Source organism: Empidonax traillii, unplaced genomic scaffold (assembly GCF_003031625.1).
Source record: "Empidonax traillii isolate 1590-97213 ecotype Southwest subspecies unplaced genomic scaffold, ASM303162v1 scaffold13:size3042203, whole genome shotgun sequence".
NCBI lineage: Eukaryota > Metazoa > Chordata > Aves > Passeriformes > Tyrannidae > Empidonax > Empidonax traillii.
In genome coordinates, this window is record NW_020955206.1 from 2,728,147 (window position 1) to 2,738,952 (window position 10,806).

The 10,806-nt window shown below is 40.6% G+C and overlaps 1 protein-coding gene across 2 annotated transcripts in view; it reads right to left on the reverse strand.

Moving 5' to 3' along the window:
* CDH13 (cadherin 13) overlaps positions 1-10,806 on the reverse strand; it is a 423,595-nt gene that overhangs the window by 328,187 nt on the left and 84,602 nt on the right. For both annotated transcript variants that reach the window (XM_027890905.1, XM_027890897.1), the window contains exon 2: positions 9,746-9,857. In XM_027890905.1, coding sequence (XP_027746706.1) covers positions 9,746-9,857 — 112 coding nt within the window. The remainder of the gene's footprint in view (positions 1-9,745; positions 9,858-10,806) is intronic.

Genomic DNA, 10,806 nt, shown 5'->3' on the forward strand with positions numbered 1-10,806 from the left:
CTGCTATTCTATTATGCCAAAAAACCTCTGCCTACCTGCATATGAGATCTGACTGATTTCTCAGCAGAAATACCAGATCTTACAGAACATTTTGAGAGTTGAATTTTCTTATTAATCGGAAGAGTGAACTCATCCACTCTGTTATTAAAGATAATTTTAGACTATTTCCTGTGCCACAAACATAACTTTTAAAAATTTAAATGAAATGAGTTCTTTGGTTGCAAATTACACTCTATAACTCCCACAATACTGCTTTCATTGCTCTAGAAAAATATTATAAAATCACTATTTCCTACTTTTTTCTATGACACACTTGAGTGGCTCCTCCATAAACACAAGCCAGACTGAATAGCAATTTTAACTAGAAGAGCCTTGGTTAAAAACAAATACAAAAAACATCAGCCAACCAACCAAAAAAAAAATACCCAAACCAAACCAGAAAAAAACCAAAAAACCTACAAACCAAACCTAGAAAAATCATAACTGGATGACCAAATGCTGAATCTTCGGCAGCTGAGCTCGTGGCCTTTCTTTCAGCCCCAGTGAATCCCTGGGAAGCTCCTGACCACAGCACTTACCAGCTGCCTTCCCACCCTCCATGTCATCTGTTTGGCTCCAGCATCACCTTGGAACCCAAACACACCCAGAGAAATCAGAGAAGCCACTTCATGCTTCTGTCCCCCCTGCCTGCTCTCCAGGACTCTGGAGAACTCTTTGGCCAACAGGCTGAGCACTGCGCACCAAAATATTCCATCCCCTCCCTCCTCCAGCACCAGGGCAGCAGAGGGAGCCTCTCCCTGGGTGCAAAGTTTGAGTTCTGAAAGGTTTTTCCTCTCCAGGAACTGATAGGCAGAGTTTCTTCCTCTTCAGTGTATCTGGCACAGAGCTCTGTGCATCCCAGGAATTGGTGCACCTGACTAACAGCAGCTGGATAAATATCAGTAATATAAGGTGTTGTGAAACATCACATCAGCTGTAAAGTTAAGGAGTTATAGAGTTGGGATAAATATTTCAGGTCGCATAAAAGCAACTTATAACCTTGGCATTCAGATACCTCCAAATTTTCTTTTTATTATGGGACATAAAAACCAACTCATTTAAAGTATCCTTATGTTTACAGCTTCAATTCAGTTTCACACACAAAAAAAAGGTAAAATTTATTAGCTATGCCTATTATATATTATATTAACTACAACAGAAGACCTGGGGCACACTATTAATCATCTTTCCTTGATGACAGAACGCTGTGAGCTGCCACACCACTTCTCAGGGACTACTTCAGCCAGAATTAAAACAAAACACGTTTGGATTTGTGGCCCTTCATGGCTCACATACAGGTGGGAGCCAGTACTGTCAACAGTGCTGTGGCACTGACACTGCCACCCCACACCAGCATGGACTGTCCTGCTCCATTCCTCCTCCTCAGCCTCACCTGCTCTGGCTCTCCACAGCAGAAAGGTGCACTTGGCCCAGGGTCAGTTCACCACTGGACTGTCCCAAATACCTCCCTCTCCAGGGAATGCTGTCCTTGCTGTCCAGCAAGAGAAAGGAGACACAAGAGTGACAAGACGAGACTCGGAGGGGATGAGAGGGCACCTGAAGTTTCCTGAACTGGCTTTTCTGGGCACAGAAACAAGCTGGCTTTTACACATCAGCATTTCCCAGGTGGTTTGGGCAGGACCCTTCCCCCCTGAGCCTCCCAGCAGTGCTGCTTTCCCGAGGCTCGATGAAACCACGGCAAAATTCTCCTGCAGCGTTTCCGTGTGAGGACCAGAAGATGGATGCAGGGAACCAACCACACCAACATCATTTTGGTGCTCACTTGAGCGTATTTTTATGCTTTTTCCAAAAGTAAAAAATATTATAAGTACACTGTTTTCGTAAGTTCTTGAATTCTGCCTCCCACTGCATTTATTCCTTGAAGTTATGTTCTCATATAGGTTGGTGTTAATGTTTTATAAAGGTCAAATTATAGTTGTCTCCCCACTGTTTTATTGTAAGTGTTGAGAGCTGGCACTGTAATTAAAATTCCAGCTAAATAAAGCATGCAGGGGTCCTATTTGCAAGCAGGCAATTTGGGTTTTTAGCAGACCAGAGCACATTTTGTGTTGCTGCTGGGTCACTGCCACACACAGGAAGGTAAACAAACCCCATGTGCCTGAAAGCATTTACACAAACAACGTTTCTTATGGGTATAGTTAGTGGAGAATTCAGATATATTGTCACTGTAGAATATAACATAAGCAAAGCAAAAAATGCACCCATTTTCTCCAACCTGCTCTACAGTATTTTAGCAAAGATTGCAAGGCAGGACAACTCAGTTTACACATAAACCCGAGTCTCCCATCACTGTTGCTCAGTTTTACCTTCAGTAAAACAAACCCAACTCCCTGGCAGCAGAATAGTCCTGTGCATCAAACAGACAGTCATTTACTTCAGTCTAACCTGTATTTAAGTTCTGGTACTGCCAGCAAGTGGTTCAAAAGTGTCAGAGATTTCCCAGTGCTGGGTACAGCTTCAGTGAGGAATTTCTCTTTTGCTATCGACTACCTGTAAGCTGTTCCAGCACTGCCTCTCTGTTGCTGCCTTATTAAAGGCCCCTCAGTTCTGCTTCAGTTCTCTCCACAGCTGAGAGAAGAAGGGTGCACCAGGTTTTTTACTACTTTTTTTTTTTTCTTAAAGAAAGTAAACACATCAAAGTTAGTATTGCAAGTGGAGCTCCTCTCTAAAAAAGCAACATCCCACATCACTATAGGAATCTTTTAGGCCTCCTCAGGGCTCCAAGTTTTATCTGTACCCTGTTTAAAGAGAATTCTTCTGTAAAGGAATTTCAAATTTTGTTCAAGATAATCCCTTTCAGGAAGGGATTCTTATTTTAGCAAATCCTACCCCTTGTCTGGGTTGATATTGGTTTCAGGGACTAAAAGAGCACAACACAAACATTTTAGTTAATATTCACATGTCCCAGAATACGACATGCACTTACTGCACTATCTACGTGTTCCCTTGCCTGCCCAAGCAGCAGTAGGTACAAGGCACAAATATGCACAAACTCATTCCAAACTGACCAGGGTTTTCACAATCAAGCCATTAAAAGTTACTTATTCTTTCCCTTCTCTGGAGGAAAAGGTTCAGGTGGATAAGCTGAACAGGGGCATAAGGCAAAATCAGGGGCATTAGCCTCCAGCTAGAAAAAAAATCACTCAATCTGAGAAATTTCTGAAAGGTTTCATGAATTTACAGCTGGTGCTACTTATTCTCAAGGCAAGACTGAGAAATCCCATGCCACAAGGAAGCTGTGAAAAAGGAGATGTGACCATTAAAGCAGACAGACTGCTCTGTCTGAAAAAGACTGATTTAAATAAGCAAAGGGAAAGAAAAACTGCAACTTGAAGCATGATCATAATTACATTAGAAAAGTTATAATTTGATTTGGATTAGCAGAGAGAAATCCTAAAAGCTCAGAATTAATTGTGAACTACATCTACAATTATTTTCAAGAATACTTGCATGCTTTAAGATATCAGTAAGTTAAATGAGATTCTGTGTTTAAAGGGAGATTTAACCTCACAGACACCCATTAATTCTCACTAAATGTCCACGCTGCACTTTGAAATGGAATGGAAAAGGTTAGCTGGCCATGATTCTTTTGAATGGTGCTTTTCTAAGATCCCCAAATTAAGAGCTCTGTCAGCAATGCAGTCTGTGAAAATCCCAAGCAGTGTACTACAGAAGTGCATTAAAGTCTCAGCGGGGGGTAATTTGTGCTGTATCTGTTTGTCAGATATGGGCAGTTTCCTCCTGACAAAGTTGGGCTGGTGCTGCAGCCTCCTCAGGCTGGCCCAGCTCCAAACTGCAACCACAAGTCATATTACCTCTCATTTCCTCAGGAAGACGACCCTGTCCAATTTTTGTCAACCATAAGCAACGCCAGAATATTTTCTTGTGGGCTTTGCCCCGAGTTAAACCCCCCAACTTTTCCTAAAAGACACACTTTGGCCTTCCAACGTGTTTCTACACCTGCCGAGCAGGAGCTGCATCACGGCCTGCACCGCTGATCAGCCCAGAAGGAACAGCTTAGCTAACCCCTGATATTTTTTTTTTTATTGTTCTGAAGTTGCCAACTGGAAATGAGCAGAGAAATCTTCCCCTGCAGCACTTGGGGACATCACTGATACGAGGTTTGCACCGCGCTGAGCGAGAGACCCAACCTGCTGACACCGAGCAGTTGGCCATCAATTTAGGTTGTTAGGGGAACAGCTGGCCTGCTTCAGCCAACCAAAGCCCGCATGGATATCAAAAAAATATTATCTGTGAAACATTACGGCTCTTGGAAGGTCTCCAGAAACAAATTAAATCTCAAACCAAGTAATCTGCTGCTTTTATCCCCCTAAATCCAGACCAACCCGTTAAAAGAGTGTTCGCTGTCGCTGCGCAGATCCTCACTCGCTTTTCATTTGTGGGTTTGTCGGGTTTGGTTTTTAAGCAAGGTTGGGTGGCTTTTCTCAACCAAACAGACAAGACACTTCAAGTTTAGATCTTCATTCCCTCCACCTTGGAATTATAATGTCAAGAGGAGGTTTCACCAGCACGTACGCCTTTCCCTCTGTTACTCTACAAGGGTGACTGCAGCCCTGAGAGATTTCCACCCAGTCCTGAAGATATTCTTCAGAGCCTAAATAGCCTTCACTCTGCTCAGCCTAACATCCTACCTTTAACAAAACCAGCTTAATTAAATGTATATGCATAAAAATCAGTCTATATTTGACTCATTTCCCCCTGGGTGCTGTTAATGAGCTGACATGCACTGTTTGGAAGGGAACTGTCTGACCACCTCGAACTCAACAAGTTTTTCTCCTATTTTTTTCTTTTTTTGCTTTGATCATGTGTGAGAGCAGTTTAACAGATGATATGATATCGTTATGTTGCACCAGCAACCTGCTGACATCTATTCAGAGACACTTGTGAGACATTTCATATTATTTAGTCACGATATGCGTTTGCAACACACATGCAGACAATTTTCTCCCTCCACGTGAGAGTTCTGCATCAAACTTCAATTAAAAGGCAATGCCTGAGGCATTCCAGTGCAAAAGGATCTTCCTCACTCTGCCTCCAGGAACACATTGTAAAGTTCTCAAACCTCCCACTTTTAAACTTACAATTTTTCAGCCACTTTGCGCATTCCCAGATATCCCCTGGAATTTTAGTAACAGGGGAATAGCGTGATAGAGATATGTGGCTTCAAATCCTGAGCAACATTTCTGTCCATGTGGAATAACAGAGTCCCAGATGCCTGGCCTTAATCATGTACCCAAGTGTCAGAACTGAAGCTCTGGTATTCACATTCTCTGGATGTATATGAGCCCATTAAGATGTATTTTAGAGTGTAACAAGCTCTATCTGGGTAGGAAAGTTGAGATGCCTTTTTACAGAATCTCTTACCACATGCCAAGGAACAGGAACCAAGTCAGTTTTCAATGTTTTCTGAAGTAGATTCTTAACACAGAGAGTGATTTATGTGAATTGAAAGTAATTTTAAGACGTTCGTAAAATCCAAAGTGCTTTAAAGACTGCTTTATTTGGAACAGCCAGTTTGCTTCAGCAAGGACACACTGCAGACAAGTACACCTGCATAGGTGAAAAAATCCAGCTATCTAGCTATTACCCAGAAGTCTAGACAGTTTTCCCTGTGAGAAATTACTAAGCTTAAAATTATGCCTGGCTTGAGCACGCCTTTTTACAAGCTAAAACCACAATCTGCGGTTCCAATCACCCAAACCCTGCAATATTCAGCATGAAGAGTCAACACTGGCACCTAAAACCCGCGTCAAAGCTCCAAGGAGGGTTTGGCATGTCCCAGAGGGCTGGATTGGGTGCCACCCTGGCTCTCTGCGAGCCCGGGGGAAAGGGCAGAGGGGAGATGAATGAAGATTGTGCGGTGACACACTCTGCGTGGATCAGAACGAGCAAGAGGAGCAACTGCAGTGCCACTGGGAACATGAAAGAGCCAGGGGAAGAGGCCATCTGTACAGTCAAATGGCAGGGAATCAGCAGGAAGAGTGCGTGGGATCAACCACAGATCTTCCATGGCAGCATCTTGGAGCCAACAAGAAAAGTTTCCCCGTGTGCTCAGTGCTGTGATCCCTGTACACGACACTGAGTAGTAGGAACGTTCTCTGATCTTTCCACACCATTTATCCACTTGAGACAAAGGAAATCTGGGAGGCCACAGCTCTGCTAGACAACAGAAGAGTTGCTTCTAAGCACTAATGAGCAGCCCAACACATGCCACATCATATGAGTAAACAATTTTCAATATGGTTGAAGAGAAAAGTCTTTGTTAAAATCCACAGAATAAAAAAAAAAAAGTACCCAAATGCAGACAGATCCTGAAGCAGCCCAAGCTCTGAACATGCATCTATCACGTACGAAACATAAGAGGTCAGGAATTAATTAACATCCAAATTAAAGCTTTTCAAGTAAGGGTCAAAACTTCCTTTGTTTTGACATTTAAAGCACTGGCAATGTACTCCCCAGTTTAGTATTCACAACACATCACCTCGTGCTTTATGTTAATTGCCTCCATTTTTCAAGTGCACTATTTGATTCATTGTCAATTAAAAATACCCCCAAAAGCCAAGACCGATGTATGTTAAGTATAAACGTGATTAATGTAACACAATTACATTTCCACATTTGATGAGTCTGATTAGGAACTTTCTATCAGCCCAGCGTGACAGAGCCCTGTCACTACCAGTGACCTGTCAGCCTTGCCAAAGACAAGCTTCCTGATGGAGAAGCATTTCTTGGCCACAAGTTGTTCTGACAGGTGTAAAACCTGTAATTAAATGCTGTCAATTAGCCCTTCATCAAGAATGCAGCAATCTTCTCTGTTTGATTGCAAAGATGGTCCTAGGTGTAAACAAAAAAAAAAAAAAAAAAAAAAAAAAAAAAAAAAAAAAAAAAAAAAAAAAAAAAAAAAAAAAAAAAAAAAAAAAAAAAAAAAAAAAAAAAAAAAAAAAAAAAAAAAAAAAAAAAAAAAAAAAAAAAAAAAAAAAAAAAAAAAAAAAAAAAAAAAAAAAAAAAAAAAAAAAAAAAAAGCTCTAAGGAAGAAAAAAAGCACAATTGCTTGATAAAATCACAATCCTGTGGACAGACCCTCTGCTGCTTCCAGAAAGTGACTCTATGGGTCCTCTCCCATTACGTCAAAGAACATCTGGTTTAAGAAAACTGCACTCAGACAAAAAAAATTGGGCAGGTCAAAAGTAGAAGACCAATGCCTGATTTTGTTTGTGGTCATAGAAAACACAAGTTATAGGGAGATAAAGGGATCTGAGGAAAAAAAGAAAAAAAGGGGAAAATGAAATGGACCAAGTCTGGAGGTTGCTGTGAAATGAGATTCACTGGTGAATAAATAAATAAGAATTAAAAAGCAAGTTCAGCCTGACCACAATGAGAGGAAAATTAAGAAAAACGAAATTCCAGTGAAACTAATAGGAAGAGGGACACACAACTGGACTTTTTATGGTCAGCTTATAAGTAGGCTTTGATAAGAATTGCTACAAATCAAAACAAGAAATAAGAGAAAATTCTGTACCCTCAGTCTGGGCATCTCTTCCTTCTTCTCACCAGTAAATGTAAAATATAATTAACATTACCATATGTAGAAGCAATAAATACATAAAACCCATCCATAACCTATATTTAATTACGAGGGAGATGCCAGCAATGAAATGTACAGTAAGTCCTTGTTTAAATTGAAAAAGAAAAAAGAAAAAAAAAAAAAAAGAAAAGAAAAAGACTGTTTTATTGCACTTCAGAAAAGAATTAAGAGCTCCTTGGCTTATTGAGGACTCCAAAAACAATCACTGCTACGGGTCTGCTTTGCATATTTGCTCTATTAATTTACCCGGCCCTGGAAAGCCTCACATTGCAGTGGAAGCGCTGAATGACACCGCTCCCGGTAATGGGTACGGAAAGATGCAAGAGCATGCAAAGTGTATTCAGACTGACAATTAAAATTATCAATTCTGTTGACAGCTAAAATGAAGAAACTGTGCTGAGGTTTTAATGCTGCTGCATGAAGGACACGCAGTCTGCGAGTGATTGAATTAACCAGGACGGCGCGTTGACGGGCTGCCTTTGTCCAACACTGCACATTAGGCCAATTTAGTGCCCGCTTATTAAAATAATTTAATTCCAAAGATTGTTTCCAGGCATTTCTGAATCTCCTCCTGCTCTTCCCTCCTCCCCACGTTAACGATGGCATCTTAATTACTGTGCTCGTTTTAAGCCAGTGCAAATTGCTGGGTCACCACAGAACAGTCCAGTCAATTTGGCTTAACCAGCTCATCCTTCAGGTGATCCTCTCCAAATCAGCAGGAGATCTGGGCAGACACACCACAGCCTGAAGCACATAAAGCATACAACAAAGGCCATTTTCATTCCATTTAACACTAATTTATCAATATTCCCTTCTTTTTGCACATGTCTTTAACTCTGCATGCCTATTAAAACTATTCTGCTTCTTACATCATAAGATTTTGACTTTTAATCATGTAGGAATGTGTTTGGCAACTCTTCAAAATGAGAATTCCAAAGACGACAAAACTGCCCCAAGAAATTAGAAGTCTGAAATCTCTTTTCTAAACTGAAGAACCATCTCACATCTCCGAGCAGTATTATTATTCATGATCTAAATCTCCTGTGAAAAAGCAGCCCAGACTGAGCAACATCGAAACGCTGAGGCTAAAAAATGCTCTCCTAAAGGTTTATTTTAGCACCTGTTAGAGGCTGAATAACTTAAGCTTAAGGGAGTCATTTCAACAGGCTTTGGCAACTGATTCTGCCACTTCATTTTGAAAAGTTAGTGCTGTTTGAAAGTGAATGTGCACAGATTAATTACACCCTCACCCAAACGAGCCCAACAGTGAAAGCACATCAATATGCAGCAGCAATATCTGGAGAGAACTGAAAATGGCAGCACTTTATATCTTCTTTCAAGTCTTGAAAGGCATCTGGAGGTACCAGTGGATAAGGCACGGCCTCGGTTTGACAGTGTTGAGGTCCCAAAGCCCCGGAACGGAATGAAGGAGTTGTAACACTGAAATATGGGGATAAAATAACACCAGGGCTGAGAGGCAGTTCAATCTCCTGCAGGTTAATGCTTCGAGTACCTGGTGCCAGATTGGATTTTATGATGTGGCGCCTGGTCAGGGGAAATATTGCTGAACACCCCAGCTGTGTGACACATGGAGCGCCATCCTGCAGTCACTGATGATCCCAAGCTCCATCAAACCTCCTCTGAATTTCATGTAAAGACTTGGACTCGCACCAGGTACGAAAGAAACTTTGAAGATACAAAGTACTAAACCTGAGCTGCAGAGATTCTTTAATAGTGAAGTGTTGACAGGCAAGCCCTGATTTTCAAGCTCATAGGTAAGACCATAAAAAGAAAAAAAAAAAGTTTACTTTTAAAAGTAAACGCAAAATGTTCTAAGTTTTCACAATATTCATATAGTCCTAAATGATTATATATCATATTTTGTCATCTCTAGTCCATGGAACAGAGCAAAGTCTGGAGAGGTGCAGGATTAATGCAGGGGAACCCAGACAGAATCATGGCAATATTCAAAATCCTAGGTATGAAAAAATAAAAAGCTCTCTGATAAATGGCAGGAATCAAATTAATACAGAAACAATTCTGATTTTTGCACAATAGTAATATATGAAAATAACTTACGGTTCAGAACCAGCTGGTCCTGTGTGAATTTAAATGGCTCCTCAATATAAAAAACCTTCTGCTGGAATCCAGGGACACATTCTAAATCTTCTGTCCATGCAAGCAGCAGAACCTGAGAGGGAAAAAAAAAAAAAAACAGAAATAGACTTTTAAGATGCCTTCCTTCATCCGTCATGTTGGCTTCTGGGAACGATACCAGGTCTGGCTCAGTGCTCATCAACCAAAACATTGGGCTTCATACTCATAGCACAAAATATCCATCACATCACACTTCCCTTTCAAGTCTCGCTAAACTATTTTTTATGGAAGGTTTTTGCTTTTTTATATGGGAGCTGGCATGGGACTCACAAAATAGTAGCTTTCAGGGTGAAGTTCAGTTCAGAGTATCAATAAATATTATTATTGATCTTTCTGAAAACATAGGATTTAATGTTGCTCCTCAACATCACATGTATTGAGCTTAGCTGAATAAAGCTGGACTTAAATACATGCCTAAATTAAGCACATGTAAGTTGTTTATTTTGTAAGTTACAAAATAAATTCTTTAGTCAAGGGTAAAGTTTCACCTACAGAAGTTTCATTTATAAAAGAACTTCTTTACTGACAAATATAAACTGTTGCTTTTCTCTTTTTTCCCTCCAAGCCACAGTTTGTCCGTTTTCCCTATAATCAAAAGTTTGTTTACACTCAGGGAAGATTGAGAAAGAAATGTGTGCATCACAGTGGATCTGAAGGTTAAAGTTGGGAAACTGTTCCTATACGGTCACCAAAGTTCCCTGTCACCACAGGAACACCTTAACAAAGGAGGAAGCTTAAAAGCAAAACGAAATTGCTTGGAAATAGGTACAATGTTTATCTCAGTCTCTGAAACGTTTCACTCCTGAAGAGAGCAAACAACCTGAAGGGTTATTTTTCCTTGGCAGCTGTTAAATAATGAGAGTGTGGAGGTAAGAACGGTCAAGAGAGAAGCAGCAAGGAAAAAACAAAAATTACTGAAAAGTTTAAAAGGTTAAAGAGAGAGGCAAAAGGAGGAGAGTTTAAGAGTAGGGAAAAGCCAAATC